We start from the raw sequence: 19,499 nt of genomic DNA, 5'->3' as shown, positions 1-19,499 counted from the left end.
GGCGGCGCGGGTGGCGGCGGCGGCACGCTGCTGGGCCTCGAGGCGCGCGGCCGCCGGAGAGTAGTAGTGCTCGGAAATATCCACCTCGTCTGGGTCGCCGGTGGGTTTCGGTGTCGTGTCCGCGGGGGGCTCTGGAGCGGCCTGGTCATTGTCTGGCAGGAACGTGGTCAGTTACATATATACGTGGGGCGCGTAGGGGAGTTGGATTGGTACCTCCTACTACGCGGCCATCGATGCCGGCAATCTTGTTGAGGCGCGAAGAGCCGCCAGCCTTGATCTTGGCCTCGCGGCGCTCCTTGCGTAGTCGGGCCTGGTCTGCAGCTCGCTGGGCGGCAGCGTCGCTGGATGACGATACGCCCTCCGTCATGACTTATGTGTGGTGTTAGGGGCGGGGAATCCTTCTTCTATTGCTTTGATTTCGAATTCCTTGCAGGAGGTGCCGAAAAGCGGCGGAGGCAGGGCGTTGGTTTGGCAGTTGATAATTAGTTGTTCTTCGTTGGGGTGGTGGAATTGACAGCTTCCAAAAAGTCAGGTGGGCCCTGACACACTACCAGTATTACATAGTACCTACAAATTACATTAAGTCTCAAAGCCCTCATGTTGTCGATTCTCGCGTGATTCGAAAGAAGCTATTTCTGTTCAAATTGGAGATAAAGATTTCACAGGATGGTAAATGATATTGCAACAGGGCTGATATTACTACTACTTCATCTAAACCACAACGCGGCAAACATCCATCCACAGCCATTTTAAATCATCGCCCACATGCAACTCATCAATGTTCTTCTACGTCGTTGCATCGAATGTTCACGGCGTTGCTTTGCTCATGTTGATGAGACGCTTCAACCCAACCTAATATCGAAGGTTAGCCAAGTTTAGATCATGTGCCTGGAGGACTACAACTTACCATCCACTGGCCACATTCTTCCACCCTCTCGCGCTGAAGCTCAGCCTGCAATTTGGCTGCCGCTGCATAATCTTTCGACTTGAGAGCCTCGGCAACGCTCGATAGTTTAGAAACGCTGTAAGGCGACACAAGTTCTTCATTGTTGAGATGGTCGAAAAGCAGGCTAAGGCGTTTCTGAGTATCCTTGACTTGAGGCGCAAACGTAGGGGGCGCCTTTGCTGCAACACGCTGCACATCCTCAGTCAGGATCTCAACGAGACGCTGAGCACTGGCGGGGATGTGAGTCCTGTCACCTGGCGGATGCTTAGCCTTGGGCGGAGGTGTCGCGGCGGCCCGGGGGGGAGGAGGCGTGGGTGTAGCACCGCCCAGGGGAGGACCGGGTCGGCCCATGGGTGGTGGTCCAGTGGGAGGGCCTGTGGCAGAGTGTGGCACTCCAGCGCCGTGCGGCGCGCCGTAGTTGTTGGTTGGAGCATATGGGTTTCCGGCAGGCGAAGCTACAGGCGGCTGCGCAAATTGACTATACGGGTTCGCTGGAGGAGCGCTGCTACCAGCAGGTGGCGGCGACATAAAGCCTCCCGCAGGAGGGGCAGGGCCAGTTTGCTGTGCAGCAGGCGCCGGGGCGTATCTGTTCGAAGGAGGAGCACCGGCAGGAGGAGCATTGTAGGGCGAAGCAGTTCGTGCAACGAGATTTGTCACCTGCGGACTGGCACCAACTTGCGGAGGTGGGGGAGCATACTGGTTAGCTGCAGACGACGGACGCGGGGGTTCCTGGAATGTCTGGGGAGGTCCAGCTAGAGGCGAGGTGACACGAGGAGGGGCAGACCCTTTAGGTGGAGGAGGAGGGGGGCTCGCTTTAGGAGGCGCGCCGTAGGTGGGAGGCCCAGGTGGTGCTTGGCCGGCTTGAGCACCGTACGGACCAACTGGAGGATGTACGCTTGGAGTAGAACGTCTGGAGGGTGCTGCCTTGGTCACGATAGGGACGTCATTCCAGCTGTCTTTAGGCGCACTGTGCATTGTCGATAGAGCCGGAGTGCCGCTGCGAGGGGGTCCAGAAATCGGCGGCGGCGCCGGAGACGTATAACTTTGACCATGTGGCTGGTACATGCCCGATGGCTGGTAAGGATTGCCTCCGTACGATGGCTGTTGCAGTTGTTGCAGCTGTGGTGGTTGCAAAGGTTGGAACTGCTGGGGAGTAGGAATAGAGTTGATGTTGCTATACAGATTCGGAGCAGCGGCGGTCCCCAGAGGTTGCGGCTGAGGAGTCGGGTACCCGTAAGGAGACTGTGTCTGGGCTACGGCACTCGATGTTCTCGTGGCTATCTTACCACCAGTCTTGGTGGACGACTTCTGTGTTGCCTGCTTAACCCGACTACGAGCACCCTCAGCAGCAGGATATGTGCTAGGCAGAAGATCAAGGTAGCGTTGAGCAGCGTCAAGCTGGCCATGACCAGCGAGAATATCAGCGTATTCAGTGTATTTGTCATACAAAGCAGCGAGCTTCCACCCTGCTGTCTCATTCGTTTCGTTGTCAACGAACTTGCTGACTTGGCGGAAGACAGTGACCTTTTCAATAAAGCTCTGCAACGTTCTGGCGTGAACAGAGAAGGTTGAGTCTTGTGATGGGTCTTTGGTACTGGCCTGCTCGGCCTCCTCTAGCTCTGCGGTCCAGATAGAGACGACCTTCTCGAGCCTGGAGCCAACCAGGTAGCAGAAAGAGGCGTCCTTGCGCTCACCGCTTTCGTGGATGCGATCGCCAAGAGCTTCGCAGAGGTCAGAGAATTCAGTGGGATCCGAGAAAGTGCAGATGATGGCCATTGTCTCTTTCCAGCTCTGAAGGTCGGCGTTATAGACAACGTCCCAAAGGTTCTTCTCAATGACGGATCCGAGAAGACGAATGTAGCTGGGCGATCCAGTCTTGCGAGCGAGATAAGCAGCCTGAACTTTGTCAACCAGCTCCTGACCACCACAGTTGGCGATGAGGAAAGCATCAGCGATACGGTCCTCTTTCAGGCAGATTTCGGTGGCTTTAGCGAAGTCACCTAACATAAGTGCCTTTGTGATGTCCTTCTCAACCGTCGTATCGCTGTCAGCAAACAGATGGAATGGGTTATCAGTTTTGGCCCCTTTCGTCGCGGTAACGCCAGCCAGAAAGTCGTCATCATCACCATCTCCCTCAGCACCATCAAAAAGGGAGGATAGCTTCTTGTTTTCCCCGGCAGCTTCCTCGCCTTCCGCTTTAGTTTCCTCAGACGCTGGCTCTTCGGTACCCTTCCCCTTGAGACCGAGATGCTCAACAATTTTGCCACGGGGATTTTCGCCAATCAAGGTTTGCATCACCTTCCAATCAGCCTTCTCTTCATCGGTTTTGGATTGTTTCATTCGCTCTTCACAGATGATCGACAGGTCGCCAGAGGCAAGGGCTTCTTGAAATTTCTCAGTCGCCGACGAGAAGTCAGAGTCGGCAGAGAACTGGGATATAACGACTTTGGAGGATCTCTCCTGGCCTGACGTGGGCTTAAAAATGACAATCTTGCCACCAAATCCGAATGAAGCACCGATAGGACGCTCAAACCACTTGGGCGCCTTGCTTAGTGACCACGATGCACCCTGGGGTTGCGTTTGAGCAGCACTGAAAAAGTCGGCGCCATCCAAGTTGTTGTCGATGGCAGTTTTTGAAGCGTCGGGGTTCGTATTCTGCAAGGTTTGAATTGTAATTTTGCCATCAAAGCTGGCAGTTGCCGACAGATTGGGATTCTGGGGATGGAAGCGGGTCTGGAAAGTCCAGTTCGTGACTTCAGGAAGCTCTCCATAACGTTCTCCTGTGAGAGGGTTCCAAACAATTGTCTTGTTATCTTTGCCGGATGAGAGCAGAATGCTGCTGTCCTGTGAACACCAGGAGAGCGACAGAATACCTTGTTCATGACCCTGAAGCGTTCTCTCTGGTGCATTCGAGTTGCGCAGATCCCACAGTAGAATGACCGGAGCATTATCGTCCGGCGTGCCAGTGAGCAGCTTCGTAGAGTTGTTTGGGTCCCACGCAATGGCGCTCACAGCTTTGCGGCTGTTGTTCAGTGTGAGAGATGCTTTCTTAGTCTTGAGATCCCACACTGTGACAAAGCCACCTGCTCCGCCCGTAGCAAGAATGTGGGAGACTTTGCGGTTCCATGCGAGGCATTCAATATCATCAGAGCGCGCAGCAGCATTGCCAAGGCGAAAGGGGTTGGCAATATCGTTGACATCGTAGATGTAGATCTCGCCTTTGGCGCCAGCGGTGGCTAGGATTTGTGGCTTGAGAGGGTTGAACTGAAGTGTCTTGATGGGACCGGAGTGTTTTGTCGTCTGTGATATCAGGGCGCCACTACCGCCGGCTTGTAGCTCGGCAGCGTCCCAGAGATCAAGCGAGCCGTTTTCCATAGCTCCAGCGATGATGCCTCGTGGGTGATCGGAATCAGGAGGGCTCCATGCGATGTCGTAGAATCTATTTCGTCTAATTTAGCGAGTTGCGCGGCTACAAAGTAGCTATCTGGCGTACCTGGCGTCGGTGGCAATGGTCGCGATGGGCTGGAGCTCCAGTCCCTGTTCCTGGTCGTCCAGTGACAAGTCCCAGAGCTCGAGCTTGCTCTCGTCGGAAAAATCGGCATCAACAGCACCGGCACGGGTACCAGTGACCACGAGAGGGCTTCCAGCACTAGGTGACCACGCAAAGGTGGCCGTTCGGGGAATATCTCGTAGGCGCACCATGGTGGCGGGGGGTGTAAGGGATCGGGGCGGGACCAAGGTATGGTTATTCGAATCGGTAAACGTTTTTGCAGAAAGAGCAATGAAATGCCAGGAATTGGCGCCGGCCACTAAGAGCAATGCACCTCTTAGCTTCTGCCAGCAGAAGGCATGAAATGGTTTTCGAAAATGGGCAGGTGAACCTGGATACAACCGAAATTCAGTCAACTATGATGCCAGATTGCAGGCAACGGGAGCTTCCCCTTGCCGAGACGTGTTACTGCGCCAGCAGTGGAGGTGGGGCAGTTGGGTGCACGTGATAATTTTATTGGAAGCTTCTTTATCGAAGGCCAATATTTTGCCCAGAAAGAGGTCAAGAAATTCGTCTCTCGTTTTTATCCGATAAATTTCTAAGGCTTTGCACCGGAGAAAAAAAGTGCTTCGTTATGTCGGATGCAGCTCGCTGGAAAGCAACCGTCTACGTCGGTGGTCTGGCACCACAAGTGACCAACGCCAATGTGGTTGACGCCTTCATTCCGTTTGGAGAGATCGTCGAGGTGAAACTGCCGAAGCCAGATGCCTCCAATACAGGACAAACCCATAAAGGCTTCGCCTACGTCGAGTTTGAGGACAGTTCGGATGCTAAAGAGGCTATCGACAACATGGACCAAGCAGAGTTCTTTGGCCGAACATTGAAGGTCTCCCTAGCCAAAGCACCCAAGAGTGCTCAAGAAGGCCTAGGCAGCAAGACCGCCATTTGGGACCAGGTATGACATAGTCTTTAAATGAAACCCTCCAATTCACAATGCTAATTCTGTATTAGGAGGGCTGGTTGGCAGAGAACGCCGCAGGTGAAGCAGACCTACAAGCTCCATCTGGCCCAGATCCCATGCAAGGCTTAGAGGATTTGGACGTTGCTGGCCCAAAGCAGCAATAGAAAATAATCAATGTTTTTGTCATTTAGCAGCCATGCTTTTGTTATTTGTTAGCTTTTTGCATAGCGTTGGCGTTTTGGTCGCATTTCAAACAATCTCCTTCAGACATTGAACCATGTGAGAATACGATAAATGGCCTGGCCTCTTTTTTGTGCCGGACTGGTTTTCCTTGAAATATACAGCTACCCTTTCCCGTACATGAACAAAAAAAATTGGCGTCACGCCTCTATTAGCTACCATCCTAGTGGTCAGCGGCACGGCCAGTAGGTCCCTGTCGGCCCAGGCGGAGGTTCTTATCGACATAAAATTTGCGGACGCAAGAGTAGCCGGCGGCAGCAACGGCAAATCCAACGACAGCAGCTGGTATTGTTGTTAGATATCGGATCGGGCTGTCCAATTGGTCTCAGGCAACGTACCAAGGGGGATCAACTCAGCCGGGATCTGCTTGAGCTTGCGAAGGCGCTGCGAGATGGTGTGACCTGTGGGCGGTCAGTAATCATCGGGTCTGAGGTGTCGAGCGAGTGGTTTTGGGTCGTTTATATTCGGCAATCGCTACGGCCTCGTCACGTACCAGCCTGATCCTCCTTCTATATGACCGAGGTATTAGTGTTGTCCAATCAGCAGCTGCATATTCACTCACGGGGACCGGTCGCATCATGCGAGGGGTCTGGCGGAACATTCTCATGGCGGTGGTGGCGCGCATATTGATGAGTGGAGAGTTGAGAAAGAGGCGAGAGTGCCGGCGGGAGTCAATTAGCAACGATTATTCAGAAGAAACGATGTTTGGGAGTTCGTCGAGAAGTGCTGCAATCTGGTACCTTGACCCACTATTAACGCGGGTTCACTGGGTGGTGGTGGCCTTACGTCGTGGGCTGATTGGTTTAGTAAGCCTGAGGCAGACACGGCTCTGCATTGGGAATCATCTGATTCGTGGTGTCAACCTCAACGCAACAAACTTCCCCGTTACGACCGCCCAAGCTTGCAATTACGTCTCTGCTCGGCTCTACACCCTACAAAATCAATTCGCAATGTCCGACGAAGAAGTTCAAGATGGCCAGGAGCTTGTAACCAAGCCCTTCAAGTTCGTTACTGGTAAGTCGGATAATGCCGCGAAGAAAATTGTCGGGTTGAATCCCGAGGCTAACTATGTTGACAGCCGGTACGCTCGCCCCGTGTCGCCAAAACTCGATCGCATCGTCGCATCCGACTAAAATCCATTCAATTGGTGTATGAGTTACTAACCGCCTATTTTGTTAGGGACCGACGCCCGTTTTCCCAACCAGAACCAGACCAAGCACTGCTGGCAGAATTACGTCGACTACCACAAGTGCATCACTGCCAAGGGCGAGGACTTCGCTCCCTGCCGCCAGGTACAAGGGCCCGAATAGGATAATATGATATGAATACACCAATACTAATGTGCTCATGTCTAGTTCTTTCTTGCTTACCGATCTCTGTGCCCCTCCGGCTGGTACACGCGCTGGGACGAGCAGCGTGGTATGTACTAAGCAGTTCGTCGCATGACAAAATTACTAATATAGACTACAGAGGCTGGCAACTTCCCTGTCAAGCTCGATGCTTAGATGGATTTCTCACAAGGTGTTGATTATTGAACGACAAGCAAGATAGATTGGAAGTAAATCGCGGCACGTGCCGCTTGTGTACTATGTGAGGTCGATAGACTGGAAACAATCATGGCGTATGCCATTAAGTAAAGTATAAAACTCCAAAACTCCAAAACAATTGCTTCGCTGTCCTTTAACGCCAAATGAAATATCAAACGCCCTTGCACCGTCGTGATGTCAACAATGATATGACTCAGAGTAAAGGTGGCGAACAGCTCTAGCAATTCAGTCCTTCGCCGAGGAAACAGATTAATCCCCAATTGAGCTTTGGTTTTCTGTGATTTAATCGTCCGATTCATCATCGGAACTCATGAATTCATCGTCCTCGTCAAACCCCAAAAAAGCACGAGCCTTGCCTTTCCCATTGCTATCCGCTACTGTCTGTGCGGGTGGTGGTGATTCATGAGAGCTGACAGAAGACTTCTCGTCGCGATCGGATGAGCTATCGCCATGTGCTGCAGAACTCGATCCGTGCGAGCTGCTGAGGTTGTCGGTATAGTTGCCGGTTTTCATTGCTGCGAGAACTGCATCCCGGGTCCGCTCGCTGCTCTCCTCCCTGTCTTCGGCCCACTGACCATCAATCATACTTTTGCCTCCATTTTTTATTTCTGCCTCTCGCGCCTCTGTTTGGCGCACAATTTCTTCCCAGCGGGCACGGCGCTTCTCCTTTTCTTTCATGTCCATGTCAGGCTTTATCGCGAGATACTCGGCGAGTGCCTTGGCCTCGTTGACCGTTCTCAGTCTTCGGCCATCCAGATTGCGGCTTGAACCATTGTCATCCTGTGTTTTCTTCTTTCGCGATGACATGCGCCCGCCAGCCGCTCGCAGTTGAGAACCAAAACCACCCTTGCCGCCGCATAGCGGGATTCCGAGTCGTAACGAAAGAAATTCGTCATTTTCTGTGGATAGATAAGATGAGAGTTGAGTGTCTGATTCATTTGGGAGTTGTTTGTTGGACACGGTGGTGAGAATGAGTCTTGAAGTTGTGACAGGCAAGCGTTCATTCAACTGGTGGCGAAAGGCTGTGATTGTTGTTGAGGGTTGCGCGGGTAAAATAACAGTTGGAGGCAGACCTAAGCCACCAAATGTCGATACCAGAACGTTTATCTGCTTATTTGATTCCATTTTGGATTGTTGTGTGGTGAGCAGTGTGTTTGGAGAAAGCCTTGATGTTGCGATTGGAAGTGATTGTGAAGAAGTCTGAGGGCCGAGGGCGGCGGACAAGTGACAAGTGACAAGTGGATACCCTGCGCCACTAGTACACCTGGGTCACGTGATCCTGCGCCACACCCACAAACTCAGCCACTCCACCTTCGCTAGGTGAGCGTTCTGTGTAGGGCTTGCGCCCACAAAAGTAAACCATTTTGAGGTCTACACTCTCGTCCCGAAAAACTGTACTCCTACCATCGACCGAAGCCAACGTAAACCGCCACGATGCTCATTCCCAAGGCCGACCGCAAGAAGATCCACGAGGTATTGCGACAATCAATCGATGAATACGGAAAACGAGCGAATATACTGATGTAATTTCTTTTTTATTACAGTACCTCTTCCGCGAGGGCGTGCTCGTCGCCGCCAAGGACTACAACCTCCCCAAGCACCCCGATATCGACGTCAAGAACCTGTTCGTTGTCAAGGCTTGCCAGTCCCTGACCTCGCGCGGCTATGTCAAGACCCAGTTCTCGTGGCAGTACTACTACTACACGCTGACCCCCGAGGGCCTTGACTACCTCCGCGAATGGCTTCACCTCCCCGCCGAGATTGTTCCTGCCACCCACATTAAGCAGCAGCGCTCTCACGCTCCTCCCCGCGGCATGCTCGGTGAGGGCGAGCGCGAGCGCCGCCCCTTCGGCCGCCGACCGGATGGTAACCGTGGTGATCGCGAGGGCGGTTACCGCAGACGTGAAGGTGGTGAGGGCAAGGAGGGTGGCGCCCCTGGTGGCTTCAACCCCGAATTGTGAGAAACCGCGCGATTTAGGACATGCGACTTGAGGACGAATTGCTGACAGTGTGTTTTAGCCGTGGTGGATTCGGCCGTGGCCGCGGTGCCGCTCCCCCCTCGTAAACGAGCATTCATGACGTTGGGTTATCAGTTTTGCAATGCATGGCGAAAAGAACCGGCATGTATTCTAAGACGGGAGGACAAATCTCGCTCCGTGTCGGATCTTGAGACCGGTGGGTGGGAAGACTGGTGGGAGTTTTAGAGGCTTAGAACCTCGGGATGATTTGCATCAGGGTCAACAAAAAAATTTACTACCATTCAAAAAGGAGTGTTGTGAATGATGAACAGTGTTGCGCAAAGCTATCCACAGCTCCGAACACTACTGTGAATGTCCTGACCATTTACAGCCGGGATGCAGTGGCCAACGACGGGGACCGAAACGATGCACTACTCGGCGGAGAGTTAACCCTTTCCAACAAAAGGAAGATTCAGACGGTACACACTAGCCAGCGCGGGCACCTATTGCGATGTCGATTCTGGAGTGTCTAAGAAAGTGCTCGCCAGAGATGATTCACTCGGTAGGGAGGGCCAACCGCCGGATCTACGTGATGGCGACGGCTAATTGGTGATTGCAGAGCTAGTTAGTCGGTTACGAAGCAAATGGTCTAGATGTCTCCTCGGACTTCGCTTGTCAACCCAAAGGGGAAAACATTACTTGAACCACATGCTTTGCGTCGTAAGCCGTCCTGTAACCGTTTAGTTTCTGCAACTCTCTCGAATTGGTCATGGTTCTCGTCATTAAAGGACTGATATACTCGGACTGGCGCAGTCTCTGGGGCCTGTGGGTAATTCGGTGCTATGTACCAGTACGTATCAAGTACTCAGGTACAGCGACGGTGATGACAAAAAGCTCCTGCATGTGTATCCATTCCTACATCGGTTGAGAGTATTTTCCTCCCGATGTGGCTTAAAGGTCTCGTATTGCCATCTCCCTAGTCAAGACCGAACCAGTGAGGTGCATTGACCAAGGTATCTGGGCGCTGGCGTCTATTGTGGGCAATAGTGTTACGCAAGTCCCAATCAAGGCGGGGGCGTTGATGACAACCTGAATGGGCTTTCAAGAAAAGTTCTAACTAATTACTCGCAACATGGTTTACCGATCTCGTATGTCTGCCCCTGGTAATTTCCATGTTCATTTTTCGTATAATAGTGCGGACCTTGATCTTGTGGCTGTGCCTTGCATAACCTTCGAGGAACCTATTTGACCCATGTGTGGTGACGCGGCTTGATACGTGAAAACGACAAGTGATAATACTCGACTGGAGCTTGAATCGAGTACTCACATTCCGGGGCCGAGCAAAAAGTATGCAAGGGGTAATTTTCACATTTAATATATTACGCTGCCAACGCGCAGAGGGCGACGCTTAAATAAAACCTTACTTCTGCCACATTTTAGGGTACGAAGTACACTTCGGGTCACTCCACAAGGCGATCTACATGCCATCAATCTGAGCCCGTGCCTGGCCTTGGGTGTTCTTCATCGCGGAGCACGTGCTCATGAATTTACGACACTCACACTATCCCATTGCCGTTCTATCAAGAAGAGGTCTTGTAATATCGAGTTCTCAGAGCGCTTTGCCAGCCTCGAGCAGAAACAATTGTCGTGGTGGTGCAAGACATAGCCGAGACGTCACACCCCTGCATCTGAGACAGCAGCCACAGGCACGTATAGGAGTGAACAAGCCACTATTCAGTCATCAACAAAAATCTGCATTCACTTTCCACGCAACCTTCTCATGCAGCTTGCCCTTTGAAGCCCGCGCAACCGAGGTGCTACTGCCATACTTTCGACACAGCACCCAAGAGTCCGGCGGCAGAGCTGCCACAGCATCCGGCTTCGGCCTCGGCGCTTTGAGAAGGAGCTGCTCATAGCAGTTACGGTGCATACCGGCCATGACACACCGGGCTCATGATTTTGGCGATCGCCATCATCATCCTGATTCGTCTGCTCGCCCGCCCGGTCCGCGAGGAGGACCTACAGACTTTCCCAGCAGTAATGCGATTCGCAGCCGTGTCCAGTATTCGACTTCACCTGCTCCTGAGCGGCCACCGCCCGTGCCACCCAAACCAACTCAAACAAGGCACAGTCGCTCCATGAGCCATCCGTTTCCTTCAATGAACAACGTCGCCGAGGTTCCATCTTCGTCGCACTTCGCCCAGACAAGGCTTCCCGACGAGCGCAGGGATGGTCGAACAATGGCCCGACAGATGGATAGCGGGCTCAGAAAAGTTGCCGGCACCAGTGGAAAAGATTTTGCAACTGGAAGTTGTATGACGTGCGGTGGTCTTGTTCGATGGCCTAGCAACCTCACTGCCTTCAAATGTACGACTTGCGCCACGGTGAACGATTTAGAGTCTGTGGATGACTATGACACACCCGGGGCTCATCGAAGAGACGAATCTGCTTCCGGAGTCACACAGAAAAACGCCGAATTTGGACGGGGTATGTATACCGCTCACAGTAGAAGTCTCGTGAATGCTAATACTCGTTTAGGACCTGTCCAGCCTATTTCGTTGCTCCACACCAAAAACATTGTTCGCCGCTGTCTGCAATCCCATATATCGAGGAGACTCGAAGAAAATCAAGGATTATACCGAAAGGACTTTCCATGGCAGCCAGCCTCGGAGCAGCCCCAGACCGTTGGAGCGGGCGGCGGCGGTGAAGGCCTATTGCAGCCCGATTCAAGACGTCGCTTCGGAACACAGTTTCTCAACACACCAACTGGAAACTCACATGGTGATTCACCAAGGACGATCGCTAGGCCGCAACGGTCGCTCTCATATGGCGTTTCGGATACACCTACTGTGAATTACTACTCAGCCGGGCCTAGTGTTGGTGCCGAAGGCTCAAGCCCCGGCAGGTCCCCTTCTTATGAACCGCAAACTATATTCAAGGCACTGGAAGATTACATCATGGAATGCTTCAAGGCACCTGACTGTCTCAATTCGTCTTTCATGCATCATAATTATCCTGTTGGGTCAGAGCAACAAATCCGAAGAAAGCCAGTGCCGTCCAGAGAACCAGCGCTATTGAGAGAACCAGCATCGTCAAGAGAAGCGCGTGTACCGTCGCGAGATCGAAGTCGACCTCGTGGTAATACTGATACAAATATGGTTATCGGCCAACTAGACCCAAAGCTTCTCTTGTTGGGCGATGTGGCGGAGAACGGGCTGTGGTGGACTGGTAGCCGTCCTCAACATCCTCCACCAGCACCCAAACCCAAGCCACCGGATCATGCGAGAAGGATTTCCTCAGCGGTCAAGCCTCTACAAATGGACTGGACCGAGCTCGATAACTGGTATCGGACTGTTATTGGACCTGCGGAGGGCTGGCATTCGGTCTTCACGGAAATTTCGTCGGCAAAATCCGTCGTCGACTTTGACCTAGCAACACTGGAGAATGAATTTGTACAGGCCCAGCTCCATGTTCATCGAATGCTTCTCAAACACACAGAAATGCTCTTGAAACGCCCTCGATATTCCATTTCACGGCCGGCTGATTTGCGGTTTTTACTCGTCATACTGGAAAATCCTCTGTTGCACAGCAGTCAGCTGCCACTGGAAGGATTGCTATATCGCAGCGGTGTTGGACGGAGACCGCAAGCAATACACCAACTGGCTCAGAAAGACCGATCAGCAGCCATGCCTTCTTCTGGTCCGCTATCTGGCCAACATTCAGGCATCATCAAGCGACTAATTGGTCTTATCTCAAATTCAACACCACTCTGCCACAACCACTTGATTTCCTGGTGGATCAAGTTTGAAAGAGACCGCTACGTTAAAGCGAAAGATTTATTTTCTGGTTTTCTCTCATACAGAATGCTCAGGCAAAGGAATAAAAAACCGGTCAAGACTCCAGACGAAGACGCAGTAACCTCGTTTTTGATACCCCAGATGCGGAGTGGTCAATCTGGTGCGCAAATACATGATGAGATCGGAGCCCTGAGCCTGTCAAACACGTCCAAAAAAATCACCGAGCCGGAAAAGATAACATCATATCCGGATGACTGGCAAGTGAAAGCGACTTCACGCGTCCTGGCTCTCATATTTGCCGCCAATGACCCCAGTGCTGCTCGGGATGCTCATCTTCATCACCACAGTGGCCACAAGCTACCAAGCAGTGACTTCTATGTTTCCATGGTTGACTATGTTGATCTCGTCAAAGATTTTGATACTTGGGAAGCCAAGCAAGGAACATTTTCCTTTTGCCAATACCCCTTTCTTCTTAGTCTCTGGGCCAAGACGTCGATACTAGGCTACGACACGCGGAGACAAATGCAAACGAAAGCAAGGGCTGCGCTGATTGATAGTATCATGTCCAACAAGTCTGTTCAGCAGTATTTGACTCTTACTGTCCGCCGCGAATGCCTCGTCGACGACAGTTTAATGGCGGTGAGCGAGGTCATTGGTAGTGGGACAGATGATATCAAAAAAGGCCTACGAATCAAATTTCGGGGCGAAGAAGGAATTGATGGCGGCGGTCTGAGAAAAGAGTGGTTTCAGCTGGTCATTCGAGACGTCTTCAACCCGGATTATGGTACGTTCATCTCGACCGAGGATTGCAATTCCTTTCTGACAAATTATAGGCATGTTTCTCTATGACGAAGATTCCAAATTCTGCTACTTCAATCCCAACTCCCTGGAATCTACGGATCAATACTTTTTGGTGGGTGTGGTTTTGGGCTTGGCCATATACAATTCGACAATTCTTGACGTGCCACTTCCACCATTTGCGTTCAAAAAACTGCTGGCCGCCGCGCCTGGCCACGGTATGACATCGTTGGCTCATGCCCCCCCTCACTTGAGGTATACGCTCGATGATCTCGCAGAGTATCGCCCAAGCCTTGCACGAGGGCTGCAGCAACTGCTTGAATATGATGGAGATGTTGAGTCTACATTCGCACTGGACTTTATCATTGAAAACGACAGATTTGGATCTCTAACAACAGTACCTTTGTGCGACGGCGGAGAGCGACGACCGGTCACGAACGCCAACAGGCGGGAGTATGTGGATCTATACATTCGCTATGTGCTGGACGCGTCGGTGCGACGCCAATTTGATCCCTTCCGACGAGGATTCTACAACGTTTGCGGTGGAAATGCATTCTCTCTCTTTCGCCCAGAAGAAATCGAGTTGCTCATCCGGGGCTCCGACGAGCCACTTGACGTTGACTCGCTGCGAGCTGTCGCCGAATACCAAAATTGGGATAGCAAGCAGCCCGACGGGGCAGAACCAGTCGTGAGTTGGTTTTGGGATACTTTTAAACAGGCGGGACCGGGTGATCAGCGTCGCTTGCTTTCATTCATTACTGGCAGTGATCGCATACCGGCTACTGGTGCCACGTCGTTGAGAATCAAACTGTCGTGCCTTGGCGATGATTGCCTTCGATTCCCGGTCGCAAGGACATGCTTCAACCTACTATCCTTATGGCGCTACCGCACAAGAGAGAAGCTTGAATATGTTCTTTGGAGAGCCGTGAAAGAAAGCGAAGGATTTGGCCTCAAGTAGGCTGGGGCATAGCTAGGTAGTTTACCAACAGCGCTGACATAAGCGCAGTCTTTCATCCAAGTTTGGGAATAGAATTTGAATATTTATCAAAAGAGGTATCACGCCATCTTTTGCCACCAAGTGATATGTACTCCTTGCTTGAAAAACGAAAACATGCTATAAACTACAGTAGTGGTACAACAGAGGCGTTTCTTGATCACGCTGGTTCCTCTGTAGCACCGCCCGCTGCACGGGCTTGTTGCAGCATAGTGGCCTCTCGTTCCTTTTCAGCCTTGATAGCGTTGATGCGATCACGGCTGGCGTTGCTCGTCTTCCTGAGCTCCTCTAGGCTCTGCCATTCGGCTGTGAGTTCTGGCGTCGGCCGCAGGGGTGTCGCTCCGACCTGTGCGATGAGCTGCTCGAGGATATTCGTCGAGTGCTTGTCCTTCATGTCAATGTGCACCACGCGCTCGTTGCTCGCGGGCGGCGTCGCTTTGGAGAGTCCCACGCGGGACGAGGCAGGCGGGGGGGTAGCTGTGGTGGCCGGGCCGTCACTGGCGGTCCGAAGGTATACGGTCATGGTCGGCGCCTGGTCGTTTTGGCCGTGACGGTTGACAATCATGGGGACGGCAGGATTGTTGTACTTGAGGCGTGGGAGATATTCGCGCCAGAATTTCCTGGTAAACGGGGATAGTGTTAGCGACGGGGTGTTTGGGGTTCAGGTTGCGCGCAAGCGTGCGCCGTCGAGAAAACGTACTTGGCGCCCATGTGGCCGTTGTGCGTTCTCATGGCAAAGTCCATGTGAATCTGGGATACCTCGGCGGGCAGGATGGCTGCTCCAGGCCCCATTCGGAGGTTGAGGAGCTGTGTCGAGATTATTGTTAACATGGTGACTGGCTTCGTCGCATTGGCTGGCTCTGGTTGGAATTCTTACCCTCTGTATAGCATGTTAGCATAAGAGCCCAATTGATGGACACGTGACTAGACTGACCTTTCTGAGTAGATGTACTCGCTCTCCCAATGACCGCATCTTGTCTGTGCTTGTTGGACTGTGTGGTACTGATTGGAATGATCAACTTGGAATCTGGATACAGGAAAATCGGCGTCCCCTGTGAAAATGCCGGCCCGGCAAAAAGTCCGCAACAGACAGCGATTGCGCAGCACACGCGCCAGGGACACTAGATTTTGGGTAGCACCCTGAAAGATCCACTGAAATTTATCAAGCCGAACTTTCTGATGAATCTCGACTCTGCCTTACTTGGCTTGTCGGAGCTCAAATATCGTCACATTCTCTAGTCATGTCGCGACCAATTTCTTATTCTTATTGAGCGGGAGATATGCGTCGAGTGCTTTCTTATGGGTGGCTGACCCGGGCGTTGCGGACGACTGAGGCTCTGCCTGCCGCTGGCCTGCCTCTCTTTCTTTGCCCTTCCGCGGGCCTCTCACGCTACCATCAGGTTGCGCCCGTGCTGGTACCTCGAAACATCCACCAACGGCGATCGGTTCACTCAGAGACGGCTATACCGAGGGAGGAGAATCACGCAACACAACAAACTATAGAGGATCAACAACGCAAGCTCCCCTTTACCTGTAGCGGCTGCGGCGCATTCACCCAGACGACCGATTCCCAGCAGCTTGGTTATTACGACATCGCCGCAAAGCGTGTGCGCACATGGTTAAACCCTCCGAAGCCCGAATTACAACAGAAGGATGTTCAAGAAAACGAAGTCGTTCAGAATGTCTTGAAATCCATGGATAGCGACCAGCTGACCGCGCTCGGGTTTGATGCGAACACATTGGTAGTCGAAGAGCCAGTCGTCTCGCCTCCCTCTGGTAAGTAGCCTATTAATGAGACTGCAAGAGACAAATTTGGCTCACACACTGTTTATTAGCCTCCCAAGCACCAGTCTGCGATCGATGCCACGACTTGATACATCACAATGCCAAGTCAGCCTCTGGCCGAGTGCCGATGTTTCACCCCACAGTCGAGTCGCTGCGAGAGACAATCGAAGAATCACCGCATAAATATAATCACATATACCACGTCATCGATGCCGCCGACTTTCCGATGTCACTGATCCCAAGATTGAATGTCTTGCTTGGCGACATTCCCCTCCGAACTCGCAACAGACGTTCACGATCGAGCAAGTTTCTCCGCGACCGACAAACGGAACTAAGCTTCATCATCACCCGCAGCGACCTTCTAGGACCTACAAAGCAATCAGTCGATGCGCTCATGCCCTACCTCCGAGAAGTGTTGCGAGATGCCCTCGGCCGTTTGGGCGGCAGAGTGCGTCTTGGCAATGTTCGCTGCGTGAGTGCCAGCCACGGCTGGTGGACAAGAGATGTAAAAGAGGATATCTGGCGGAGGGGCGGTGCTGGATGGATGGTTGGAAAGGTTAATGTCGGAAAAAGCCGTCTGTTTGAGGAAGTCTACCCAAAAGGCCGTCTAGATCACCCGGACGCTTCGGTCGCACCCACGGCCATTGGCCAGATTTCACCCGAGGCAGAAGAGGTGGATGTCGGGGACTTGCTGCCACCTGCCCGAGGAGTTACCAACTATCCAGCTATGCCTCTTGTGTCTTCGCTTCCTGGAACAACGGCATCGCCCATTCGGATCCCCTTTGGCAACAAGAAAGGGGAGCTGATTGACTTGCCTGGATTGGCTCGCAGCGATTTGGACTTGTTTGTCAAAGAAGAGCACAGGCAGTCTCTGATAATGAAGAAGCGCATCGTGCCAGAGCAGGCCACCATCAAGCCTGGTCAGTCTCTCGTTCTGGGCGGCGGCTTGATCCGCATCACCCCTTCATCAGAGAACACGATATTCCTGATGTACAACTTTACACCGCTGGAGGACCACATCACGAGCAACGAAAAGGCGGCTGATTTCCAAGCGCAGGCGAAGGTTTCTGGGGCTCAGGAAAACATCTCTCTTCCGGCCACAGCGGCGACGATTAAGCATGCGGGCAGGTTTACCCTACAACATGACGTTACCAGACAAAGAGCTGGGCCTTTGACGAGGAAAAATTCTCTCGGTCTCAGCGTTGACCGACTTCCGTTTCGTGTCCTGTCGGTCGACATCCTGATTGAAGGTGTCGGCTACGTCGAGATTGTTGCCCAAGTTCGCACTCGAAGCCTCTACCGGCAAAGGGAACATGATAGCAGAATGGAGAGCGGAAAGAGCGCAGTGGATGCGCAGAGCGCGGAAGAGAAAGCATCGTCGCCAGCGTTGGCTTTGGACCCTTTTGAAGACATGATGCGTCAACGGCGAGATAACGACAAGACCAATCATCGAACCGAGCAGCCAAACCCTGCAACAAAGCGACAAGAGGAGCAGCAGTCCTACGAAGTTGACCTTCCCGCAGTTGATATATATACTCCAGAGGGACGATTCGTTGAGGCAAGGAAGCCTATTAATGGATGGCTCAACAATAAGCCGAGAGTCCTTGCAGAGCATAAGAAGAGTCGACCCAGAAAAAGCATGAAGGGCCAAAAGAAGAAGGTCAAGTTTGAAGCCAGAGCCGCCAGAATCGCTTCTGCATAAGATGCGCCCACTGTATAATAATTGTACAATATGTATTATAGAGACACTCTAGCATTTACGAATAGAATAAACCCAGTGACGTATTTTATTTCAATTGTTCGACAAACTTGGCCAGAACTTGGTAGAGGCTGCATCCCACATCTACGATGACCCCATTTAGCCTAGACCGACCTAATGACAAAGCCCACCTTGAAACCACACCACTACAATGGGAATGCATTATCGCATGACGTCTTGCCACCTGTACTTGCCATCCACCACAAAGAAAAGTGAATAAAACAGACAAACCTGCCAGAGACTGTCGCAGAACCGAATTACGCAGTTTTCCACTCCAGCTGCAAATTGCAGACCCGAAACATCAACGAAGGACTCTGTTCTAGCGGCGAACGGCGCACCAAGCAGCCTGACAAAGTAACTAGTCGGAAAAACACAGAACACCACCACCATGTCGCAAGCGCCTTCACAACGCAGCGCACCGACGCCATCGGCGTCCCAGACAACAACAGTCGAAGCCACCTCACAGAACGTCCCAGATTCGGCGCCCAGAATACTACGCCTCCGCGGACGGCATGACGACAGCGGGCGGTCGGTGCAATGGGCCGAGGACGTGGTGGACAATGAGGGCCTGGGCAGGAAGAGCTCTAAAGGTTCGCATGGCCTCGAGGGCTTGGCAAAGACGCACCCCCATCCCGCGGCTAACGAGACGCAAATGTAGTGTGCTGCATCTACCACAAGCCAAAGGCCGTAGACGAATCGAGCGACGAGTCCAGCTCCGATTCGTCGTCAGACTCGGAATCGGATTACGAAGAGGACATGCGACGTGGCAAAGGACGCAGTGGGCGGGGTCACGACAAGGACGGGGAGCCCGAGGGGTGCAGTCACTCACACGGCCACGATCACGGCAAGCCGCGCGAGAAGCAGAAGCGGCCGCCGAGCCCGAATGCATACGAAAAGGTCCCAAAGCCGAAGCGAAAGGACGAGTCGATAGAGAAGAAATAGGGAACGGTCCGGGAAGCATTGGCGAAGTCTTTGTGATTGGGAAAGAGTGTTATACATAGCTTTGGCCTGGTATACAAACGTATGTTGTCTTGAATAATGACGAATTACAATCGACATCGACAACCTCAATACATCCAGAGCGAAGACTATCGTGTAAACGTGCACTTTTGCAATGCTATGTTACATGAGAACCTCGCAATTGGTGCATGGAGGTTGCTTGTAATAGTCTCCCTTGTGATGGAGTCATGCTTGCTAGGGCCCTGCAAGGTGATATGCGCTGAG

At 52.4% G+C, this 19,499-nt stretch overlaps 9 protein-coding genes across 9 annotated transcripts; 5 read left to right on the top strand and 4 right to left on the bottom strand.

Moving 5' to 3' along the window:
- Positions 1-807: 807 nt before the first annotated feature.
- CCM_04544 (protein transport protein (SEC31), putative) lies at positions 808-4,321 on the bottom strand (the record flags this gene model as incomplete). The annotated part of the gene is made up of 2 exons (XM_006669692.1): positions 808-852; positions 908-4,321. The coding sequence occupies 2 exons, from the start codon at positions 4,319-4,321 to the stop codon at positions 808-810; spliced, it is 3,459 nt and encodes a 1,152-aa protein (XP_006669755.1).
- Positions 4,322-5,070: 749 nt separating this feature from the next.
- Positions 5,071-5,561, top strand: CCM_04543 (RNA recognition protein, RNP-1; the record flags this gene model as incomplete). The annotated part of the gene is made up of 2 exons (XM_006669691.1): positions 5,071-5,391; positions 5,448-5,561. The coding sequence occupies 2 exons, from the start codon at positions 5,071-5,073 to the stop codon at positions 5,559-5,561; spliced, it is 435 nt and encodes a 144-aa protein (XP_006669754.1).
- Positions 5,562-5,800: 239 nt separating this feature from the next.
- On the bottom strand, positions 5,801-6,262 carry CCM_04542 (uncharacterized protein; the record flags this gene model as incomplete). Its single annotated transcript, XM_006669690.1, has 4 exons — positions 5,801-5,919; positions 5,976-6,038; positions 6,131-6,146; positions 6,200-6,262. The coding sequence occupies 4 exons, from the start codon at positions 6,260-6,262 to the stop codon at positions 5,801-5,803; spliced, it is 261 nt and encodes an 86-aa protein (XP_006669753.1).
- Positions 6,263-6,587: 325 nt separating this feature from the next.
- On the top strand, positions 6,588-7,142 carry CCM_04541 (cytochrome c oxidase polypeptide VIb; the record flags this gene model as incomplete). The annotated part of the gene is made up of 4 exons (XM_006669689.1): positions 6,588-6,651; positions 6,817-6,929; positions 6,993-7,056; positions 7,108-7,142. 4 exons carry the CDS (start codon positions 6,588-6,590, stop codon positions 7,140-7,142), a joined length of 276 nt encoding a protein of 91 aa, XP_006669752.1.
- Positions 7,143-7,466: 324 nt separating this feature from the next.
- CCM_04540 (uncharacterized protein) lies at positions 7,467-8,309 on the bottom strand (the record flags this gene model as incomplete). Its single annotated transcript, XM_006669688.1, has 1 exon — positions 7,467-8,309. One exon carries the CDS (start codon positions 8,307-8,309, stop codon positions 7,467-7,469), a length of 843 nt encoding a protein of 280 aa, XP_006669751.1.
- A 309-nt stretch (positions 8,310-8,618) lies between these two features.
- On the top strand, positions 8,619-9,249 carry CCM_04539 (40S ribosomal protein S10; the record flags this gene model as incomplete). Its single annotated transcript, XM_006669687.1, has 3 exons — positions 8,619-8,657; positions 8,729-9,141; positions 9,204-9,249. The coding sequence occupies 3 exons, from the start codon at positions 8,619-8,621 to the stop codon at positions 9,247-9,249; spliced, it is 498 nt and encodes a 165-aa protein (XP_006669750.1).
- Positions 9,250-11,079: 1,830 nt separating this feature from the next.
- On the top strand, positions 11,080-14,695 carry CCM_04538 (ubiquitin-protein ligase (Hul4), putative; the record flags this gene model as incomplete). Its single annotated transcript, XM_006669686.1, has 4 exons — positions 11,080-11,629; positions 11,681-13,723; positions 13,773-14,425; positions 14,456-14,695. 4 exons carry the CDS (start codon positions 11,080-11,082, stop codon positions 14,693-14,695), a joined length of 3,486 nt encoding a protein of 1,161 aa, XP_006669749.1.
- Positions 14,696-14,891: 196 nt separating this feature from the next.
- On the bottom strand, positions 14,892-15,562 carry CCM_04537 (50S ribosomal protein Mrp49; the record flags this gene model as incomplete). Its single annotated transcript, XM_006669685.1, has 2 exons — positions 14,892-15,351; positions 15,432-15,562. 2 exons carry the CDS (start codon positions 15,560-15,562, stop codon positions 14,892-14,894), a joined length of 591 nt encoding a protein of 196 aa, XP_006669748.1.
- Positions 15,563-15,791: 229 nt separating this feature from the next.
- Positions 15,792-19,217, top strand: CCM_04536 (Protein phosphatase inhibitor; the record flags this gene model as incomplete). Its single annotated transcript, XM_006669684.1, has 6 exons — positions 15,792-15,809; positions 15,857-15,969; positions 16,269-16,507; positions 16,567-18,181; positions 18,798-18,865; positions 18,934-19,217. 6 exons carry the CDS (start codon positions 15,792-15,794, stop codon positions 19,215-19,217), a joined length of 2,337 nt encoding a protein of 778 aa, XP_006669747.1.
- Positions 19,218-19,499: the final 282 nt, after the last annotated feature.

The sequence above is a fragment of the Cordyceps militaris genome (assembly GCF_000225605.1).
Source record: "Cordyceps militaris CM01 unplaced genomic scaffold CCM_S00003, whole genome shotgun sequence".
Lineage (NCBI taxonomy): Eukaryota > Fungi > Ascomycota > Sordariomycetes > Hypocreales > Cordycipitaceae > Cordyceps > Cordyceps militaris.
The sequence above is the reverse complement of the archived record's forward strand: the minus strand, read 5'-3'. Positions and strand labels throughout refer to the sequence as shown.